This window comes from Lycium barbarum, chromosome 9, assembly GCF_019175385.1.
Source record: "Lycium barbarum isolate Lr01 chromosome 9, ASM1917538v2, whole genome shotgun sequence".
NCBI classification, from domain to species: Eukaryota; Viridiplantae; Streptophyta; class Magnoliopsida; order Solanales; family Solanaceae; genus Lycium; species Lycium barbarum.
The window spans coordinates 13,363,059-13,387,723 of record NC_083345.1 but is presented as its reverse complement, the minus strand read 5'-3'; the positions used below and the strand labels follow the sequence as shown (position 1 = coordinate 13,387,723).

Sequence of the window (24,665 nt, the reverse complement as noted above, 5' to 3'; positions counted from 1 at the left end):
GTTCAATTGGATCAAGTTAGATCTCAATGTTGAAGTGGTTCTAGTCTCAACTCAATTTTTGTTGACTTGCTTAAGTTGGGTCTAATTGAATATCAACAACACTTGATCTTGATATAATTGAACCAAATTTAGAGTCGCACCTTCATTCCACCAAGCATTGGTGGTTCAATTGGATCAAGTTGGATCTCAATGTTGAAGTGGTTCTAGTCTCTACTCAATTTTTGTTGACTTTTGTGTTGACTTGCTTAAGTTGGATCAAATTGAAGATCAACAACACTTGATCTTGATATAATTGAACCAAATTTAGAGTCGCGCCTTCATTCCACCAAGCATTGGTGGTTTAATTGGATCAAGTTCCATCTCAATGTTGAAGTGGTTCTAGTCTCAATTCAATTTTTGTTGACTTTTGTGTTGACTTGCTTAAGTTGGGTCTAATTGAAGATCAACAACACTTGATCTTGATATAATTGAACCAAGTTTAGAGTCACGCCTTCATTCCACCAAGCATTGGTGGTTCAATTGGATCAAGTTAGATTTCAATGTTGTAGTGGGTCTAGTCTCAACTCAATTTTTGTTGACTTGCTTAAGCTGGGTCTAATTGAATATCAACAACACTTGATCTTGATATAATTGAACAAAATTTAGAGTCGCACCTTCATTCCACCAAGCATTGGTTGTTCAATTGGATCAAGTTGGATCTCAATGCTAAAGTGGTTCTAGTCTTAATTCAATTTTGTTGACTTTTGTGTTGACTTGCTTAAGTTGGCTCAAATTGAAGATCAACAAAACTTGATCTTGATATAATTGAACTAAGTTTAGAGTCACACCTTCATTCCACCAAGCGTTGGTGGTTCAATTGCATCAAGTTGGATCTCAATGTTGAAGTGGTTCTAGTCCCAATTCAATTTTTGTTGATTGTTGTGTTGACTTGCTTAAGTTGGATCAAATTGAAGATCAACAACACTTGATCTTGATATAATTGAACCAATTTTAGAGTCACACCTTCATTCCACCAAGCATTGGTGGTTCAATTGGATCAAATTGGTGGTTCAATTGGATCAAATTGGATCTCAATGTTGAAGTGGTTCTAGTCTTTACTCAATTTTTGTTGACTTTTGTGTGGTTCAATTGGATCAAGTTGGACATCATCAAATTTCTTTTTTATTTTTACATTTTATCTCAAAATCAAGTAAATAAAATAGAACAATCAACATATAGTGATCACATTGATAATTGGTGACATTAAAAATCAACATGTGGCAATTCCATATTAAACACTTTCCAAATGCAAGTAGATGAAGAAATTATCTAAGTATTACAATTACATTAAGTGGAGTAATAATAAATTTTCAGTTTGAATATTTATTTTTCAGATTGAATATTTTATTTTTATTCCATTTAGTCGCAAATTTTTTTCCTCTATGTTTTTTCCTTTTGAGAGGGAAATCTATTTTTTTTTTTAATTTTGAAGCTATGTATTATTGATGAAATTAAAAAAAAAAAAGTGTTAATGGTGGAAAATGAAAAAAAGGGGCGGTGAATGGTGATAATTATGACTTTACGTATATCAGCGCACGTTGGTATGGCAAAAAAAAAAAAAAAAACAGATTTCCTGTGACCCTTCTTCATATACCAAGGAAAGTAACAAATTGCAATTGGCTAGGTGTGCTTTGTTCTTAAATTTTTATGACCGTTCACTTGTATCATTTGCTATTTAAACCCTACTAGACACGAGATCTTATCACAAGCAATCTTGAAACCAAATCTCTGTAAGACATAAAATCAAATATTGAAAGGTATCATTACTACTCTTCATTTACATCCACTTAATATTTATCGTTTTAATTTTTTTCTTATATATATTCTTTACCGGTAAAAATGAGTAACACAGTGGATGTCCCTAGGCCTACTCGCCCCCAAGCCCATGTGTATTTGATGAACAATCCGCTTCAGTCACTTGATCGTCAGATTCATGAATTGAGAATGGAAGTTGCTACGTTAAGTCGACGTGTGGATGGGTTGCGCCACAAGCAAGAGATGATGATCATGCGTATGGAAGTCGTTGCGACTAGGCTGGAGAGAATGATGCTGCCTTCTTTCAGCATGCCTAACAATGACCCTCAAAGATCGTCCTTCCCCGATAAATTGTTTTAGATTTTCCCTTTTAAATGTATTTTCTATGAGCACATGGTTGAACGATTTTGTATCATTGTTATTTAAATTTTAATATCTGAACAATTTTAATTTTATGAGGAATTTGCGTTCAATTTTACAAGAATTAAATAAAATTAAAACTATAATATATAATGGGAATTAGGTGTATTGCAATAAGTGCCAATCATTAAATGTAGTTTGGTTGATCCAGTTGAAATGACATGTTTGACCTATTTAAAGAAGAGAAGCACTGTACCACATTTCTTATTCTCATTGTTGACATACAATTCAATACTCTAACCAGTCTCTAGCAGCTCCATGTATAGTACATTCATTTTCAACAAAGTAGTCAAACTAGGATTTCAAACATTCAACCTTAGGTAAAAGATTAATTTTTTGTCTTATTATTTGCAGAAATGGAACACCTACTACGTCGCACTAAGAGAATCATGCGTAAGTTGGATGACATAGATTTTTTATTAACCGACGTTCAGATGCATTGGAAAATTGGTTCACTCTTACCAATGAGATGTTCATCCACCATTCAAATGCCTTCAAATCTCAGTTGAACGAGGTTAGGTACTGTCACTCAACATTCATGGAACACCTTAGTGCAATCGAATGGAGATTGGAGAGGATGCTCAGCGCCCTATTCCATTTTGCTAAGTTGAATGCATATGATGTTGTTACTCACCCCCTCCACTCCCACTCCATTTTAGTGGGTATTAGGTGCTTATTGTTAAGTTTTTTTTTTTTATGGAAGTACTACAGTACCTTTATGTTATGGTATGTTGTTTTAACATTCCTATCCGTTTATATTAGACAAGTTAATTTTAGAAATATGTTAGTACTTTTTTTTCGTTATGGTATGTTATTATTTTGCATAGTTACTATTAACATGCTAGTATTATACGTTACATTGCATTATATTTGGCATTGTATTAACATGTCATTATTTTGCATCATTACTATTAAATTGCATTATATTATAAACACTATTAAAAACACTAGATTAATCGGACCTGCCAGCATGTTATGATTTACAAAGGAGTACATGGAAAGTTTCTTAAGAGAATAATAGTCGAAATTTAAATTCAAAATCACACAGTAATCAATTTTGGTATTGAGCAAATACAAAGAAAAATTTGGCAGGTGATAAAATCAACCACTCTATTAAATGCTTCTACACCTTTAAATACCAAACCCTAACAAGCAAAATCACTCATCTACTTTCAGAAATCAGTCCTAAAAATTTCCAAAAAAAGGTGTCTTCCCAAATCATAAGTTCAACTACTCAAGGTTCTTCGGATGATCCAGTGCCAGATCTAGTATGGGAGATTACAGCTTTGAGGACTAAAGTGAAAGAACTTAGGCAGACTTTGAGGAATCTTAGGAATGAACTTTGGGAGCTGAGGCACAGGTTTTGGGCCGACATTGAAGAAGTCAACACTATTGATCTTTAGTATGGATGATATAGTTTTTCTATTCTAACATGTTGGTGGTCCAGTTATTTAATTTATGTTTTGAAAGAAGTTGTTTTGATGTTAAGACGGTCTACTTCTGTTCTATGTCTTAGTTTTTGTTTTGAAACATGTTAAGTTGGTTAATGTACTAAAAAGCATGTGCAATGTAAGATTTCGGCTCTAGTATGTTGTTATTGTCTTTACGTACTTGTTGAAGGCTTTTTTTTTATGGTTTGGTACACAAAAAATACTAGACAGAAATAGGCAAAAAAAGTTTAACATTACTTGCATATAGATAGAACTTTATAACAAGTCATTGAAATTCATCCAGATTGGGTCATTGTTAAGAACAACAAACTTGAAAAATATGATTGGTATTTAAATGCACACAATATATCATAATAATGAAAAAACTATTCTAGGTTTTTTTTTATATGAAATTTAAAATAATCATGAAAATATGGAATATAACGATTAGTCAGTTTAATTTTGTTAATTTTTAAATGTAAGTAACACTTTAAATTAGTCGCAACGTTTGCACTTCCCACTGATGACTAAATGCTTTCAGCTTACAAAACCTTGATAACCAAAGGATTTTATTTCTCCTGCCGGTTCATTAAGTGACATTGTTTTTAAAGTTGAGTGACATTGTTTTTAAAGTTTTTTTTTATTACAAATTTAAGTTTTTTCAGATGTGTACTAGGACATTGCTATTTCATTCACACAAACCATGGAATAAAAAACATTTAAGAATGTAAAACAGCATTCTATAAACCCAAATTCATTAAAAATCGGTTCACAAGATATTGATATTCATAATAAGATCATACATAGTTCAAATGGTTTCAAACCAAAACGTCAGGTAATGCATTAGCAAAAGCTATGAAAAATGGGTCGTCGTTAACAACCACAAATTTCACAAACTCATCTGAGCTCCTAAACATCACTAAATCAAGCACATCTCCTTTTTCAAAACTTGCCTCGTCAACGAATTATTTCCATCCATCCTGGATTCTCCTTCTTTCACCACATGGTACAATTTTGGCTGTCCATACTACATTGAGATGAATAATCTTAGTGGCAGTTACTCGAGGAGGAATGTATTGAGATACAAGCGTTGGCAACCACAGTAAAAAAAAATAAGAATTATAAATCCATTGTAATTTAACAAAAAATAACGGAAAATGTGAGTACCACATCATCCAACGTTGCATAAGATCTACTAAGCCTTATTCTAAAACAGGGGTGGTGACGGTGACTCGGATCGATGGACTGGAGTGAAATCGACCATTAATCAACAAAAACTTTTGGTTTACAAAACTACTTTGTATTGAATTTTTTTTGGGTAAATAATAAGTTAGGCAGGACGTTCTTAAATAGTAGTAAATTGGAGTGAGAAGACGACTTTTCACCTTTTCATATTCCCTCCTAAACGTTTTTCAATCCAAAAAAATTTGGATTCCCTCCATTAGAAAGAGTAGCTGAAATTTTCAAATTTTAATTTGATATAAATGGGATGATATTTTATTATGTTGGTTCAGATTTCTAATTTCTGTTGAACAAGTAATATAAGAGACTTTATGAAACTATTTTTTTAAAGATATTTTTTCCAAAAGTTAGGCAGAACATTCTCAATTTTGTGATCAAATCACATGTTTGAAGTCAACACAAGTGTTTGACTCCAATTTTGTGACACTAAGATGATTTCCAATTTGACCACTCAATTGGATCAAATCGTATGTTTGAAGTCAACACAAGTGTTTGACTCCAATATTGTGACATTGGATCATCACTAAGATGCTTTCCAATTTGATCACTCAATTGGATCAAATCAAATGTTTGAAGTCAACACAAATAGCAAACTTCTCTTTGTTACGCAATACATAAAAAAACTTGCAATACTAACAAACAAATAATGCATCAAGTAGTACCTTAACATTTACACTATTTTGAAACACAAAATAAAACTTCTAATTCAATTAAACTTGGCTTGCAAGATCATATGATTGGACATAAAAAAACGACTTGCACTATTTATTTTGCTTGTACCACTTATTCTTGAATGACTGGTTAACCTGTTTCAACATCACCACCACTTTCTATTATTCCTACCGCCACTTCTACCACCCCCTACACCTCCACCTCTTGTGCTTCTATGATTACTCCTCCCTCTCCATTTACTACCATTATTATCCACTGCATTGGCATTACCTCCATCGGCATTATCTCCATCGGCATTACCTCCATTGGAATTGTGTCCAGTTCTTGCACTCCTACGTGCACGTCTTGTTGAACTTCTACCACTATTATTAGCACCTCCATCAGCATTGTCACCATTAACATTAGGTCCAGCTCTCGCACTCCCTCGTGCACGTCTTCTTGTACTTGTACCACCATTATTATCAACTACATTAGCATCACCTCCATTCTCATTATTTCCACCGGCATTAGGTGCACATCTATCCCTATACCATGGTCCACCCCCTCGCCTAAAAATGTTTTGACATCCTCCTCTACATCTGTTAGTTGGTGGCCTTCCGCATGGACGAGTCTCTCTTGGGTTTCTTATGTATGTGAAATTATCATCGCCTGAATCATCTCCCCCAACGTCTAGCACCAGCACATCATCCTCCCAATCTAAATAGGCAGCCAGTCTGGCTTTCATTACATTTTTTAAAGTCTCTAATTTTCACTTCATTGTCCAATGCAACATCACAGACCCTGTCAAACTATTTCTTCAACATATAATATCTTTTGAACTCATCAGTCATGGTTGGGTAGCCACCAGGAAAGAATTTCCTCAAATGTGGACGAACGACATCTCTTCTCCACCTTCTAATTATATATCTCTTAGGGATTATGTCAATCCTCTTTGTTGTCATAGCTTTTAGTATATGGCAACACAAAATATAAGTAGATTCAAAGTGTTTGCAATTGCATTCCAAATATTCACCGTTTGGTCTGTATTCCACCAAGAACACAAATACATTGCCATGGAAATCATTCTTAATTGAATAATTTGCAACGTCGAACTTCTCCACACCTTCCACCAATTCAACATCTTCATGAATGCTCATCTCACAGTGATACTTTTTCGCTACCTGGTCCATGAAAAGATCATATATTGTACGAGTGTAATGAGTTCATATTTGTTCCTCCCACATGAATCCTGAGAAAATTTTTGCTTTTGTATACCTAGAATTAAATTCAGAAGTTAACTCTTTATCAAACTTTGCTTTCAAGGCTATCTCGTATTGCTCAACAAACTACTTTAGTATGCTAGAACCACTGATAGAGCCATCAAAGAAAACACGCATACCCTCAAAACATGCATACCCTCACACCTTTGTGTGGATAGCATACCAGCCCAAAAATAGTGCTTTAGATATATAGGAACCCACTTCTCCCTTTCCAAAAACATATTAGAGAACCATCTTCTATTTTGTAACTTATATTTTTCAATAAATGCCTCCCATTTTCTAACAAATTCATCAATAGTAATGCTATCAAAGATTACTGCTTTAAATTCCCTCTTGGCAATTTTAGGATTATGAACTCGCTTTAGCTTGAGAGGCAACTTTGTGAAAATGTGCCAAATACAATACCCATGGATTGCGTTTGGCATCACTGCTCTAATAGCTGCCTTAATACTCTCACATTGGTTCGTCATAATAGCGGTTGGAGCTACACCATTCATGGCTCTAATCCAAGTAGAGAAGACATATTTATAAGTGTTAGCATCGTCGCTTGTAATCAAAGCACATCCAAGAAGTATGGACTGCTGGTGCTGATTCACACCAATGAATGAAACAAACAGCATGCGCCATTGATTCACAAGGTAGGTAGTGTCACAACATATCACATCACAAAATTCAAGATATGTATACTTAGAATGTGTATGAACCCATGCATAGTTACATAGCCTACCAGAATTATCGTGGTCTACTGCATAGAAAAACTCCCTATCCTTATTATGCATGTCAAGAAAAAACCTGTTTATTGCTTCTGCATCGGTGGACAAGGTTCTCAACCTCCTCTCCCGTAAAAATGAAATTTTTGCAGCTCTTAGGGGTACATCCCAAATTCTCAGGACCACCAACTTGAACTTCCAAAAGTCTTATGCTTTTTGAAGGTCTCAAACCTGCAATGTCGTGAGCAACAAGCTGTCTTCTCAAACTCGTGCTCATTCCCTGTGTGAGAGCATAAATCGTGATAGTCCTGCATCCAACACATGATTATGCTCACTTTTAACCTTAGTAACACGCCATGATTCATCAAGCATCATAACAACATTAACACGAGCTTTACATTCAATCCTTTTGCTCGATTTCTTTTGTTTTCCTTTCCTTGACCTATCACAAGAATAGACAACATAAATAACAAAATCACTACTTTTTTTTATCGCTGTTTTTTTCACCACACCAAACCCTTTCAATTTGGTGTGCTCTCTGTAAAATGAAAACTTTGAATCTTTACTTCCAAATGCCATCCCTTCAATAGGACCTTGTAAAAATTGTCCATATGTAAATCTCTCCTTATTCATTTCTCCTCTAGCTTCATCTTCATCTGTCACATCATGCTCATGTTCATATTCATCCATCAAAGGATCCTCTTCGTATTCCTCAAAGTGATCTGGAGTATTTACCTCTTCCTCTACACGCATTAAGTTGAGCCCTTCATCCTCGCTGTGCAAATATGGGTTTAGACCACCACCATTGAAATCCTCTGAATCTTCATCTTCATCTTCTCTAACATTAGAGAGCAAACTTTCATTACCTTCAATTCCTAAAACATTATTCAAGGTTGCCCTTATATCACCATCTTCAATATTGTTAACGACATTTTCACTGTTGTAATCATCAGTTTCACTAGTTTCACTGTTCTAATCAATGTTTTCACTGTTGTTATTATCAAAATTGAAAATGTTTGGGTCCATTTTATGTTTGTAATTTAGGCAAAGGAAGAAGAGAAAAGAGTAAGAGCCAACTGTTGTAGAAGATAAAATAAAAAAGAGGTAATTGTTGTATGTAATTAGGGATTTTTCTATTGTTTAAATGGTATAAATTAAAATAAAAAAGAGGCAAAGTAATTCGTAGACCGTATAAAATATTTAATGGTGTATGTATAACATATAAATGTATAAAAACGAGATTTCTCATCTTCTCGAGGTGTTTGAAAAACGGAAAATTTGGGCATGCCTAAGTGTAATTATGTCTTAGTCTTGGAGGGAAAAAAAATTGTTTGGATCCAAATCTTCATTAAGGGTAATTACAACTTTTTAATAGGGTTGTGCTAAATTGTGCCATTTTGGGTTGTGCCAAATAGCAACATCCTTTTCCTTAATGCATCAACAACGTTATAGAATGATTGTCAGACTAGCTATGTTATATGGAGTGAAGTGTTGATCAGTCAAGAATGCGCATCATTGCACATTCAGAAGATGAAAGTAGTTGAAATGAAGATATTGATTTGGATGCGTGAGCCTACTAGAAAAGATAGGATTAGAAATGAAGATATTTGGGACAAGGTGGGAATGACATCCGTGGTCGACAAGATGAGGGAGACGAGATTGAAATGGTTCGGGCATATGAAAAGAAGATCCACAGATGCCATGGACGGTGGACATGAGGTAGTCGTGCATTGTCTAGTTTCCCCTTATCAATATTGTTATTTTTACCCTCCTACTATCTTACTGTTCGATGTTATTATTATCTATTTATTTTTTTTGCTTCGATTGTCGTATTATTTGTTGTTGCTATTGTTTTCTTCTCTTTTTATTTTTAGCATGACTTCTTCACTATTGTATTTTCTTTTCATACTTGATTTTGATAAGCTTTATTTGAACCCTGGGTCTATTGAAACAACTTTTCTACCTCCACAAGATAAGGATAAAGCTGCGTACACACCATCTTCCCGGACCACAGTTGTGGGATACATTACACATAGTTAAAGAGAAAATGAAAGAGGAAAAGAAGAATATCGTATTCTTTGAAAAAAAAAAAATAAAAGGGAGGTGGGGAAGGGAATCTAGTTGATCCTAATGATTATTCCAATTTTTGCACAACAAAATTGTTTGCTTTAGTTAAAAAGTATGCATTTATAATCCAATGATAAGGATTAAACACAGCTAAACAAAACGACCATCATTCAAAGCAAGGTCCATCATTTGCTTTAACTCTCGGATTAAGGAAACTCTTATAATTATGGCCCCTGCCCCATCAAAACTTATGCAAATACAGACCCAACCATAATGGCGCACTTTTAAGAATGTTTCTGGAATGTAAAGTGAAGAAATAATCAAAGGGAAATCTAACTAAATCTTTCAATAACGTTAACCAGCAGTTATCTGGACCCCTAAAAAAAGGGGTAAAATAAAGGAACAGCTGGTTGGTAAACGTTACATAGCATTTTATATTTTATGATCGCCAAAAATGTGATACTTTTTTTTTTTTTTTTAATAACAGTGGTGAACGGCAAGCTTGCCTCTACCTCAACTATTTTACGGAATTTTGCAACCTCTTATCAGGACAAATGATAACTCTGCCCTTCATCAATGCTTAGATATATAAAAAGACATTACATAGTATTTTTGCCTTCCTTAAAGCTTGAACCTCAGATGTTATGGTTTTTCTCGTCTTTTGTGGTTCTTTATTACCTTCAAAAACATTATTTATTGCCACCTAAAGATGTGGTGAGGGGATAAGATTTTCTTCATTCTTAGCTAGAAGTTCTGATTTAAGTCTTGGAATGGAAATTCTTAAAGAATTACCTTTCTTTTGATAAATTTTACGAAGCGCGAAACTCGATAAGTAGAATTAGTAAATTCCGTATATCACATGGAAAAAAGCAGTTAGTTAAACATTACATAGCCTCTTACGATTCATTATTTGATCGGTGAATGTCACAGCTCCATAAGATTTGATAGTAACCGAAGTTCTTAAAAAAAAATTAGCGAAAGATTAATTGTGTAACTTAATAGTAGAATTCGTTTCTAATTTTCTTTAGCGACAGATTAGTTGCAAAGTTCACAACTAATATCAGGTTTTTTTTTTTTTTGGTAGCCAGTCGCTCGGAAGATTTGGTTTTTGACTATTTGGGAAAAAGATAAAGAAACAAAAATGAGAAAACGACAATGGGCCAGCTAAATACCTTATTGTATCCGTAATAAATTCTAACAAAAGATAAGATGCCACTACGCAGCCGAAGCTAACAATACTGATATAAGTTATAACTGACAATAATAGGAAAATTTAGAAAGATTTATGAGTTAAGATACGGAAATATATAGGTCCAGTGTCAACTACAAGTCTTCCCTACCTTCTATCCTTTTAATAATAAGTATAAATTGAATCATTGAAAATCAAAATTGAATATGTATTGAGAAGTTGAAATTAATAAAATACTTAAGCTAAGATAATACTCTCTGTCGTCTTAATTTATGCGGTATACTTTTCTTCTTAATTTATCCCATAAAGAATATCATCGTTTTTATATCTAAAAGATTTAACTTTTAAATTTAGTGATATGATTTATTGGCTATAGCCAAACAAATGTTAAAAAACTTATTTTATTAGATCACAAGTTTCTAAAGTTTTTCTTTCTATCGTAAACTTTGTGCATGGTCAAAAACGACACATAGTTGGGATGGGTGGATTATAAAGATAGCTGTCGCATATGGACCAAAAAATGAAAAATGGATTGAAATTCACCCGAAAACTTTACTCACAAAACATACATTTTCAGCTTGGACAGTTTTTAAAGATTATTTTAATAAAAAGTCATTATTTTTAAGGATTTTAAGAGTATCTCTACTTTGAAATCATTTGAAAATCGCGTCTTCTTTTGCTTCCTTTTCCAAGAAAAAAGAGAGTGATGTTAGAGCAAGGAGAAGTAATTGCATATTGACAAGTTTGACATGTGAAAGATGGAGACCATACACGTCCTTATGAACCAAAGGCCAAACATTTTCATTACATCCGAAGGTTATCAGCTCCCAAATCCCAATCATTGACTATCACCGCTCTTTCTTGTGGGGCTAATATTTTTGGATAAACCACATTCATTTAATTTTAATTCTTGAAAAATTCTAAAACCTTTCCTTTCATTAATGTATTCTAGACTACGGAGTAATCAGTAGTTAGGAATTGGATCTTTCAGAACAGCTATTCCTATCAGGAATGCGTTACAAGTAAACTTAATCCAAATTTTTAGTGAGTTGGGAGCAATATTGTACATTTGTACTCATTCTATTATAGCAAGGAAAGAAGATGCAAATTTCGTATGGATATGTACTTGAATATATATTTTTAAAAAAATTCTCAATTACCTAGAGAAAAGGAGCTACATTATTAAGTATGGCTTCGGGCGATTTCTGTATCTTTTGATTAAACCTGGTAAATGCATTAAGAAATCTACTAAAAATGTATAGATTTTTATTGCAAATCCAATAACTAAAACGAGCTATAGGTTCAGCGGTAAATTCATCAAAAGGTGAAGTAACCAAATACACCCGGCTGATTTATTGAACAAGACCAGAAGTTGATTTACGGAATCACAAACTTTACTTATTTATGTTGAAGGACTTGATCCTGAAATGAAATGATCGATGAAATTCAATCACGCTAAGCATCTACCACAATTTCCAAGAGAAGGTCAAAGGAAGGTACACAAGTTCGAGGGAAAAAAAATATTACTATAATTTGGTGCACCCTACTACCGTACAATTGACCATCTAAGCAAATATTATGTGACAAAAAAATTTGAGTCGCATGTGCTAAGTTCTAACGAAGAGTTAAGGTACACAAGCTTTGCCCCTTGTCTCTTATTATCTTGAGAGTCCTCTTGGTCTGGCTATATTGGGCCCAGTCATTTAATTTTCCAGATGGGTCACAGTTCATAAGGTTTGTGGTTCAGTTCCGTGTGGGGTTTTTTAATAGACAGCTTCTATCATTTCTCTATTATTATTTTTATATTTTTTTGGTTTATTTAGCAAGAAAACTCGAGGAAAACGCCTTTATATATTAATTTTTGATAAGAACAACCATGAGTCCATGACGGTTTGGATGATGTGTTTTCCAAATTATTGTACATATGATATAACTATGTGCCAATAGGCTGAGATGCAGTGCGAGATAGGTGAAATGTCACGAAATGAAATTGGGATGTGTAGATAATAATTGCAAGTGTTATTCTAAATTGAAATAACAGTTTCAGTGGTTGTAAATATACTTATATTATAGCAGTTTAAGGTTTAATTTTCACCTGTGACCTTTCTCACAACACAAATTCTAGTACATATTGTTTGCTTTGATGTAGAGATCTCACATGAGTCGCCTAAAGGGCATATTTTTTTACACAAAAAACCAAAGGGAGTTGGCATTTCCATGATAAACCAAAAGGGGTTTATTGTGGACTGTCTCACGTTTTGCAGCTTCTTTAGCGGAGCATTGTAACGTCGTCCATCGGTACATTCAACAAAATTTAAAAAAAATTAATAAGATAAATCGTGGACCAGCCCACGTTTTGCAAAAATAAAATTTGGCTTATCTCTAGATTTTTCCAACTAAAGAATAAATTAAACCCTCCTCAGACGCACAGAAAGGGAGACAAACGGAAGTAAATGAGGAAAAAAGTTAAAAAGTTTAACTAAACCCAAAAGAACAAAATCACCCACCCTTTTGAACATCAAAGAACAAGGATTTGAGAGCAAATATAAAACAAGTACACACAATTTGCAAAACGCGGACTGGTCCATGATTTATCTTATTATTATTATTTTTATTTATTTGATTTTTGTTGAAGCCTTAACGGACGACTTTACAATGCTCCATTAAAGGAACTACAAAACATGGGGCAGTCCACGATAAATCCCTTTTGGCTTATCATGAAAATGTCAACCCCCTTTGGTCTTTTGTGTCAAAAACTATGTCCTTTAGGCTCCGGACTCGATCTCAAATAGTTGTCTCTTAAGCAATATTGTCAAACGATTCATATCATGCAAACTTTTGTTGATATAAATTTAGTTTTTTTTGCTTTTGTTTTATATAAAAAATTGTCTAAGATAGTATATGCACATTTCATCGAAAGCTTACCAACCTGAAAATATCGATAAATAAATTAAAATAGTCTTTGCTCAATTTTAATTTCTCTACTAGATCAATATCATCACCTTTATTTTAATAGGTTGACTAGTAAAATTGTTAGCATGTGGAATCATGCACAAGCTACATGGTTATGAAGTTGAGGATCACTAGAGTGTAGTTAGTAGGTGCCATGTGCAATTAACTCTAGGTGGTTAGGTGGTTAAGTTGTTAGAGTCAAGTAAACAATTCATGAGTTAGTTGTATATGTGTAAAGTGTATAAATAAGAGATCAAGGAATCTAATAACAAGTCATTATTCTCCTATACTCAATATGTAAAAATCTTCTCTCTATAATTGATTTTATTCTCTCCTTCTCTTCCGTGTGTTGCTTGCTAAACAAGCTTTCTTCTTCGTTTCTCAAGCTCCTTTCATAGAGTTTACATGGTATCAGAGCCTGCATAGATCATAGGCTGTATAAACGCAGTCGGTTGCTCACAAACAATTACTTAGATTCGAATCAGTTTAGGCTTGAGTCAAAAATAAGTAATAGATAGACTTGCTAGTTCATCGAAGATCAGTCAATTCGTATTACAATGGCGAATGGTGTAGTGAATGAATCACAAACTCGAGCAGCAACTGGAAATCTGCAGATGCATGACAACTTAAATGAATCAAATGCAAATGTAAGCAATTCTCCAACAAATGCATCAGGATCAAATGTCGACCATACACATCCTTTGTACCTTCAGTCGACTGATACACCAGGTAGCTCACTGATAACATTACAACTAATTGGCTCAGAGAATTATGCTTTATGGAGTAGATCTATGCGTATTGGATTGCTAGGAAAAGGAAAACTAGGATTCATTGATGGTAGATATCCTAAAAACAGTTTTCCTTCAGAACTTCATGATTTGTGGGGAAAATGCAATGTTGTAGTGTTGTCATGGATTATGAGTGATGTTAGGCCTTGTTTGCTGAGTTGTGTAGTGTATGCATGTGATGCTCATAAAGTATGGTGTGAACTGAGGGAGAGATTTGACAAGATAAATGGATCTCATGTGTTTCACTTACATAAAGAGATTCATACCTGTGTCCAAGGAACAATGTCAATATCTGATTATTTCTCAAAACTTAGAGATTTTTGGAATGAGTTTGATGCTATAATGCCATATCCTGGTTGTTCATGTCCTAAGTCAATCAAGTTCATAGAACACTTTGAGTATCAAAGGCTGCTACAGTTCCTAATGGGACTAAATGAGTCCTACTCTCAAGCTAGAGGACAGATCCTTATGATGTCTCCTACTCCAAGTTTGAACAAAGTTTATTCACTCATGATAGATCAAGAAAGTCAGAGAAGTTTAGCTAGTACTACTCATGCTAGCATAGGTCCTGGAGTGATTGAAGGCACAGCTTTATTTAGTCACAAAGGACACAGTATTGAAGTCGGTCACACTGGTGGAGGTGGACCAGGAGGGGAAAACAATGGACCAGGTGGAGGACATTATGGCAATCATCAAGTGAAGGCACATAAACAGTTCATTATATGTGAAGTGTGTGGATACAAGGGACACACAAAGGATCAATGCTTCAAAATTGATGGCTATCCACCTAATTGGAAGTCTAAGAAGAAGAATGGACCATATGCTAATCAAGTAGCAACCACACAGCCCATAGCACATATGCCTCCACCTCAAGGGCAAACACTTACAACTGGCTTCTTCACTCAAGACCAGTACAAGCAGATCTTGCAGATGCTCACTAAAGGAGGAGACAATGCACCAGCTGAACACTCTGCCTAAGATGTTGCTGCAGGTAGAATACTAGTTGCCTTAGTGTCAAAGCATGTGAATAGAGAGTGGATAGTGGATAGTAGATACTGGGGCTTCCAATCACATGACATCAAAAGTTGATATGCTTGATAAATTCAAACAAGTTTCTCAAACTGGCCAGAAGCAAGTACACTTGCCAAATGGCAATGTAGTGTCTGTTTCTCATATTGGCCAATCAAGTATTTTTAAAGATCAACTTATCACTAATGTGCTATTTGTTCCTGAGTTCAAATAGAGTTTGTTGTTAGTGTCACAACTTACAAAAGAACTCAAATGCTCAGCCTCATTATTTCCTCACTTCTGTATTTTCCAGGATCTCTACACTGGACAGGTCAGGGGGATTGGTAGGGAAGAATGTGGCCTCCATATACTAAGAAAAGGAATAAATCAAGCAGCACTTCAGGTGTTACATCATCAGTCTGCAATTCAAGCACCAGTTACATCTACAAGTGACATTGCCTATGCAGTTAATAATGCATCTATTTCTAGTAGTTCTTTGTGGAATAGAATATTAGGACATGCTCCTGTTGATATTATAAAGAAGCGTGACTGTTTTAAAATGCTGAAAGTTGCTGATCATTTACATTGTACTGTTTGCCCTCTTGCAAAGCAGACAAAACTAGCTTTTCCATTGAGCTTTCATGTGTCACATGCTGCATTTGAACTGATTCATTGTGATATCTGGGGTCCTTATAGGGTGCCTACTTATAGTAATAAAAGGTATTTTGTGACTATAGTGGATGATTACTCAAGATATACTTGGATTTTTTTAGTAACATGCAAATCAGACACTATTGCAGTATTGAGACAATTCTTCACAAAAGTGAAGAACATCTTTTCTACATCTGTCAAAACTCTAAGGACAGATAATGGGGGTGAGTTCATTGCCAGTGCATGTCAGGTCTTGTTAAATGAATTTGGGATCTATCATCATACCACATGTATGTATACACCTCAACAAAATGGCATTGCTGAGAGAAAACATAGAACCATACTTGATATGGCAAGGGCACTGAGATTTCAAGCTTCTATACCTTTAAGGTTTTGGGGTGAATGTGTGGTAATTGATGTATATCTGTTAAATATACTTCCCTCTAAGATTCTCAAGTTCAAATCCCCCTTTGAACTCTTGTACAATCACCCTCCCTCTCTAGAGCATCTGAGGGTATTTGGGTGCTTGGGCTATGCAACATGCCCAAAACTAGTTGACAAACTGTCCTAGAGCTATCTCAGCTGTCTTTCTTGGTTATTCATCCAACTAAAAGGGATATTTGTTGTATGATCTACACTAGAAACAATTCTTTATAAACAGACATGTAGTGTTCCAAGAGAACATCTTTCCTTTCAAGCATAGGCAAACTGCCTCAAATCCTATATTTCCTGTCCTGGATCTACTTTCCCCTGAGCTAAATAATACTCCTTCCACTAAATCTGTACCTACTTCACCTATACATACACCACCCTCATCTGATATGTTTACTACATCAGACTTATCTCCACACACCTCACAAGTTCCTAGAGATTCTTTTTCACCTACACCACCTAACTTACAAGTTCCTAGTGACTCTCCTTCACCTACACCTAGTCCTACATTAGCTCCTATAACCACCAGATAATCTTCCAGACAAATCAAGCCTCCTCTATGGATGCATGACTATTTCATGACCTCTACTTCCAACTCCTACCTATATTCTATATCAAATCATGTCTCTTACCTGCATCTGTCACCTGCTTATCAGCATGCTCTATCTTCTTACTCTACTCTCATTGAACCAATTTCCTTCAAAGCTGCCTCTCAAGATCCTATGTGGGTTGCTGCAATGCAACAGGAAATTGCAGCTCTTGAAGACAATCACACTTGGAGTTTAGTTGACTTGCCCCCAGGAAAAAAGCTCATTAGTTGCAGGTGGATTTACAAGATTAAGTACAAGTCTGATGGGGAAGTGGAGAGGTTTAAAGCTAGGCTAGTTGCCAAGGGGTATATCCAGAAGGAGGGTCTGGACTATAGAGAAACATTCAGTCCTGTTGCCAAGATGGTCACAGTTAGGTCAGTCATTGCTTTGGCAGCTGCTAAGCACTGGTTCATCTATCAAATGGATGTCCATAATGCTTTTCTCAATGGTGACTTAGTTGAAGAGGTGTATATGCAAGTTCCTGAGGGGTTTGACAGAGAAGAGAGGAATACTAAGGTCTGCAAACTTCACAAGTCACTCTATGGCCTCAAACAGACTCCTAGACAATGGAATCTGAAGTTAACTGAGTCCTTAGTGCAAATGGGATTCCAACAAAGTCAATTTGATTACTCACTGTTCACTAGGAAGTTTGGGAGTGACATTGTCATTATACTAGTATATGTTGATGATCTTCTAATAACTGGGAACAATGTTGAATTATTATGCAGTACTAGAAACGACTTACAAAACAGGTTCAAAATGAAAGATTTAGGAGAGTTCAAGTTTTTTCTAGGCATTGAATGTGCAAGGTCCAGCAAAGGTATTGTGTTATCACATAGAAAATATGCCTTGGAGCTGATAGCTGAGTCTGGTCTAGGAGGAGCCAAAAATGCTAGTACACCACTTGAGCTGAATCAAAAACTCACTTCAGTTCAGTATGATCAATGTGTTCCAAGCAGTGACACCAAAGATAAGCAAGGAAGTGAAAAGGATCAAAGTAAGAAAGATTAAATAGTAGTCAAAGAAGACAAAGAGTTGCAGGATCCTAGTAAATATCAGAGGCTGGTAGGCAGACTACTATATTTAACCATGACTAGACGTGACCTAGCTTTCTCAGTACAGGTCTTAAGTCAGTACATGCATTGTCCAAAAGTCTCTCATATGGAAGCTGCACTCAGAGTTGTTAGATATGTCAAAGAAGTACCTGGACTAGGATTGTTAATGCCAGCAGAAAACACACATCAACTGCTAGCCTATTGTGACTCAGACTGGGGTGCTTGTTTGGAAACTAGAAGGTCTGTCACTGGTTACTTAGTGAAACTTGGAGGAGCATTGATCTCTTGGAAGTCCAAGAGACAGTGTCAAGGAGCTCAGCAGAGGCAGAGTTTAGAAGTATGGCCACATGTGCAGCCTAGATAACCTGGTTGATTGGTCTGTTTAAAGAGTTAGGAGTGCAAGTTGAAACACCTGTTAAGATGGTTTGTGATAGCAAAGCTGCAATCCAAATTGCAGCCAATCCCATTTTTTACGAAAGGACTAAACACATAAACATTGATTGTCATTTTGTGAGAGAGAGGATATGTTAAGGTATGCTGAAAACTGAGTATGTACACACTTCAGAGCAGCTAGCAGATTTACTCACTAAAGGGCTAGGCAAAGTTCAGCATCAACACCTCCTGGACAAGCTTGGAGTTGTAAACTTGTTCCAACCATGAGCTTGAAGAGGAGTGTTAGCATGTGGAATCATGCACAAGCTACATGGTTATGAAATTGAGGATCACTAGAGTGTAGTTAGTAGGAGCCATGTGCAATTAATTCTAGGTGGTTAGGTGGTTAAGTTGTTAGAGTCAAGTAAACAATTCATGAGTTAGTTGTATATGTGTAAAGTGTATAAATAAGAGACCAAGGAATATAATAACAAGAAGTCATTATTCTCCTATACTCAATATGTAAAAATCTTCTCTCTATAACTGATTTTATTCTCTCCTTCTCTTCCGTGTGTTGCTTGCTAAACAAGCTTTCTTCTTCGTTTCTCAAGCTCCTTTCATGGAGTTTACAAAAATTACCATTCTAACTATTGGGATTATGGTTAAATAATTTCTGGTTTATTACTCTAATCAATCTAAACGAAAAAAGAATATACAAAGAAGAAGACCAATCCACATACAGTTTTTCCGTAAATCACATAATACAATTCTTTGTAAATAATGTTATGCTTAACAAAATAATTAATTTTACTTGTTTATACTCAAAAACATAAATTGTTTTTAATCGGATATCCTCGAAGGATTTATTAGAAGAAGCATTGACTTATTTATTTATTTATTTATTATTTTAGCTTGGTCGTCACGTATGATAAGGGCAGCTTAAAAGAATAATAAAAGCAATCGCAATCGTCTTCTGACATTTAACAGCTACAACATAAATGTTGCCTAAACTAATATTATCCAATAAGATTAATATATAAAAAAAAAGGTAATTTATATAGATTTATGTGTTTATTTAGGCATATTTCCGAATCCACCGCATAATTAACCACAAGTTCCCATTAGTGTCTGAATTTTGATTTATTTATCGATGCCTAATTCTTCTGGCCAAAAGGTTATCAAATACATTAAAACTATGGCTTCATCAATTTTCATTATTAAATAACTAATGAAATCCCATTACACATGTCATCGTTTAATTAACTACTAAATAAAAAATATTGCAATTAAATAACCGAAAGCTACTCCCTCTGGATAAAATGAGTGTCTACTTAGCCATTTGTACACCCCTTGAAGAAATACTAACTCTTAAGACAAATAGAGGTAATTTGATTAAACTACCCCTAATTAAATAGTTATTGGATTTGATCACATAGCACTTAATAATGGCAAATCTGAAAATAAGATTAATTATTTCTTGATTTGATAAGTAGACACTCTTTTTTACTCAAGACAAAAGGCAAAGTGGACACTCTTTTTTATCCGGAGGGAGTAATAAATATAGCAACGTTGAATTCTTTGTACAAGACTGTAAATTTGTCCGAGATCATCTCTATTTTGGTCCTAAGTTAGTAAATTTTGTTTTTGGTCTTTGTGGTGTATGACTCAACATATTTAATCTTCAATGATTAAAATAAATATGTGTGTTTGGTCCATTTATGAGAAAATATGTTGTATTTGACTATTTCTAGTCCTATATTATCTCAAATATGGAGTACAATGCATATTTAACATAACATAATATATGGGTAATTAAGTGATGGAACGATTAATAATTATAGTAAATATGTGACTATGATACAAACAAAAGGGTCAAAAGTGCGCAATTCAATCAATTCAAGGTTTAAAGTACTTAGTCCGATATCAGAAAGACAAAAATCAAAAAAATTCATTAGTTAAAGGATAAAAGATACTCCCTCCGGATAAAAAAAAGTGACCACTTAGCCTTTTTTTTTTGTCAAAAAAAGTGTCATCTTATTAAATCAAGAAACAACTAACCTTATCTTTTCAGATTTGCCCATATTAAGTGTTATGTGATCAAATCCCAGTGCTTATTTAATTAGGGGTATTTTAGTGAATTAACATATTTTTTCTTGGAGTAGGTAGTTTCTTAAGGGGTGTGAAAATTATTAAGTGGACTCTTTTTTTAATCCCGAGGGAGTAATAACCCTTAAATTTAATTAGTTCCATTATCGGACAGGTGGTGTCATTAGAGGTCAATATGAAAATTGGATGTAACAGTATAGGGGTGGAAAAATTAGTCCATGTAAATATGACCCAAATCGATCGATCTTTTCGTATATTAATTTATCCATTTTGATCTGTCTAATTCAATTCGCCTAATAGTTGAGCTGATATATAACTCTAATTGACATGAGAAATCTTGTCAAAATAATTTTAGAAAAACTTTTTTCTTGGTTCGATATGTTATGTATAGCCATAATAAAGACATTTTTATTTGGTATTTAAATAACTTATTAAACACATAAAGAAATAAAAATTTAATAAGAGTTGGTTGGGTTGAGTTATGATCCATTGTTTGATCCAACCCTTTTCTTCAAATAATTTTAGAAAAACTTTTTTCTTGGTTCGATATGTTATGTATAGCCATAATAAAGACATTTTTATTTGGTATTTAAATAACTTATTAAACACATAAAGAAATAAAAATTTAATAAGAGTTGGTTGGGTTGAGTTACGATCCATTGTTTGATCCAGCCCTTTTCTTCAAGTAACATTTGGACGTGTTAATGACCGGCCTATTTATTAATTTAACTCATTTTAATCTTTAATACTTGTAAACAAGTGTATTCCTATTATAACAAACAAATTTACAGAAATTTCTTCCTTGTACATGGTTGATGCTTTAGATCATAAATTCCTTAAGTAATTGGAAGGTAATGCAAAAAAATATATAGCTAACAAATTAAATGCCACTACTATTATTCTTGTCAATACAATTCAATGATTGCAAAGTCATTGACGCTTACTTGCTTGGAGTATGAAGCAAAATGTTTTTTTTTTTTTTTTGAGCTTAAGGGGTTGTTTGGTTGGAACCAAGTTATCCCAGGATAACTTGTCTCGGGATTAGTTATTCCACCCTCTCACAGGGATAAAATAACATTATAATCTCATGATAACTAACCCAGGATTAGTTATACCGTGATTTTATCCCAACCAAATATGGAATAAACTTATCTCAAATATAATTCGGGATTATTTATCCTTATCCATCATACCAAATAGTATCCTCCTTATAATTTTATTGTATCTTCTTTCGAAAAAGACAGTATGTGAAAATAACATGACAAAATTCGTTCTGTATAATTGGTTTAGTTTTAAATGACCCCATAAATATATCCTTGAGCGGTTTTGGTCTTTTAGGTTTGTTAAAAGAGTTCACTTTTCATCCCTGTCAAATATTTAGAAGTACAGGCTATTAAATGTTATCAGAACTGTGAAATGGAATAATTTTAATCATCCAGCTAGAGCAAGAATAAAAAGAACCAAACGAATCCATACATCCATATAAAATTTATATATGGTACCTGTATTTACACATACACATATATAATATAGGAATGGTTCAATGTAAGAAAAATTTGACTGAATTCTTTTTTACGGAGTTGCAACTATCCATTAGAAAACAAAGAATTCTGTTCTTACAAGTAAATACTCAAGACCTAAGGAAGCTTACAAAATAGGTACCTTTTCAGATATATTTCCACATTTCCATCATATATAAAAGAAAAGAAATGACAGATATTTTTTAGGCTCATCTAATAATACTTTATTAGATCATAAAATGGGCTTATTTAATGATAGCATCTATGTAAAATATATTAATGCGAGTTCATAAATAGAAAATTACTAACAATTTATACTTGGAGGTGTAACTTTTGCAATTTCTATTTATTTATTTTTTGGTTCTATTTATGATATCTAAACAATTTTTAAGGTGTAGTTTATGCAATTTTTATTTGATTACGGGTTTTAATGCAATTTTGGTGTAACACTAAATGGCATTTGAAGGGACTTCTCTAATATTTTGTGTTATATGATGGAGATTAGATATATTCATTTTTAACAAAATTGATGGATTAAACTGCTGATGAGTAAACTTATTTGATCTTAATTATTTCGATCTAGACCTTTATATAGTCGTTACTTCCTCAGACAAGAACAGGTCTCAATTATCGTCATGTATTTGACTTTTCCATAATCGAAACCCCTTCAAAGATACAAGAGAGTAATTACGACCGGATGTTATTTCAGGAGGTAAAGATTATAAAAAGCCAAGTATACAAGGGTAATTTGAATAAAGTTCATCAAGATTAAGGAGCCTTTAGGTATCCTGCTTTTACTTTAATAAATAGATGAACTCAATATTATAATCTTAATAGTATAACCTTAATTAATATCCAAATTCTAATAAATATTCTATATCTATATATATAAAAAATGAGAGGTACAAGTAATGTGGTTAAGCCAAGTGGCAAGCTAATAACAAGTCACTTGGCAATTTTAGGACCAAATTAATAAACATCGTAATAAGACTTGAATTTGAATAAAAGATTAAAAAAAAAATGAATTTGAATGAAAGATAGAAAAATTAAATTTGAAATTAAAGATAAGACTCAATCTTCAAAAGTAGAGTAGATTTCAAACTCTAAACAACATCATAGTCGGATGTTTATCCCTTCTTTCTTTTTTCCATCATCTATAATAATAATATTAATAATATAACAAGCCACTTGGCAATTTTAAGACGATGTCTATTATATTATGTAATAACATTGAATTTGAATTACAAGATAAAGTTTTTGAATTTATAGATAAAGTGTTTAAATTTGAATTGAAATATAAGTTTTGAATAAACATTGAAAATAAAATTTTCTAATTCGAAATTATAAACAAATAAATATCAAGAAAGATCGCAGATAGTCATATAAGAAATGATGTGCTATTTTGAATTTTAAACCAAAACCCTTCAAACCTTCTCTTTTTAAAATACTATAAGTTCCATATTTTTGAAGAGTTATCCAATTCGCTTATTTTTGTTCGGTGTCAACATAAAGTGTTTGTTATTTTATTCAAATTTTTATGAAGATATTGTCTAATATTGCAAGATATAGGAGTATTTTGATTTTTAAATTCATCCAGATAATATCTCCAACATAATTTACACAATTATTTTAGATAAAATAAATTGATTAATATTTATTTAAAATTCTAGAATTATGGTTTATTAATAGATGAATGTAAATAAAAAATTAAGATATTATATTAAGTCAAAATATATCAAGTGTTCTATATATATAAGTTATGATATATACGGCAGCCTCCTTGGATGTTAATATAACTACAATTTGAATATGAATAGTCAAATATGAAATCTTTATTAATCTTATCAGGTTTGCTCTACCTAGCCAAAACTTATCTGCTATCTAAATTTGAGTTGAAAAAATAAATCATCATTATTGTACTTAGCTGTAATTTGAATTTGATTTAAAAGAAGAAAAAAAATTCTTTCAAATTGAAGATAAATGTATTTTCTTAATTCTTTAGCATACTTATCTGCAATGTAAATTTGAGTTGAAAAATATATCATTTATAATCTAAATTGAAGATGAATATCTCTTAAACAATTTATCATTATCATACTTATCTTTAATTTGAATTTGAATTTTGAATTGAAAAGTAAACCTTTTATTGATAAACCTATACTTCCTTCCGTCCACTATTTAAGATGGTTACATCTTCAATTTCGATTACCTTCATGGCTTGCTGGAAAACTTATGTAGCCAAATTCATGTTTGTTTTTGTGATTAGATATAATTATGTTTTGGAAAGATGTGTTTAACACGCAGTTATTATATGTATTGTGTTTGGTTGGAGGAACTAGCCGATCGGAATTGTAAATCGAAAGAAAAAAAAAGACGTTACGCGTTAGATGTACAAACAATCCTCTTTT

At 33.4% G+C, this 24,665-nt stretch overlaps 1 protein-coding gene across 1 annotated transcript; it reads left to right on the top strand.

Moving 5' to 3' along the window:
* Positions 1-18,293: 18,293 nt before the first annotated feature.
* LOC132611664 (secreted RxLR effector protein 161-like) lies at positions 18,294-18,623 on the top strand. Its single transcript, XM_060326058.1, has one exon. The coding sequence runs from the start codon at positions 18,294-18,296 to the stop codon at positions 18,621-18,623; it is 330 nt and encodes a 109-aa protein (XP_060182041.1).
* Positions 18,624-24,665: the final 6,042 nt, after the last annotated feature.

What these genes read in the sequence shown, in the direction of transcription:
- LOC132611664 (XM_060326058.1), top strand. Translation starts at nt 18,294, where the DNA reads ATGACTAGACGTGACCTAGCTTTCTCAGTACAGGTCTTAAGTCAGTAC.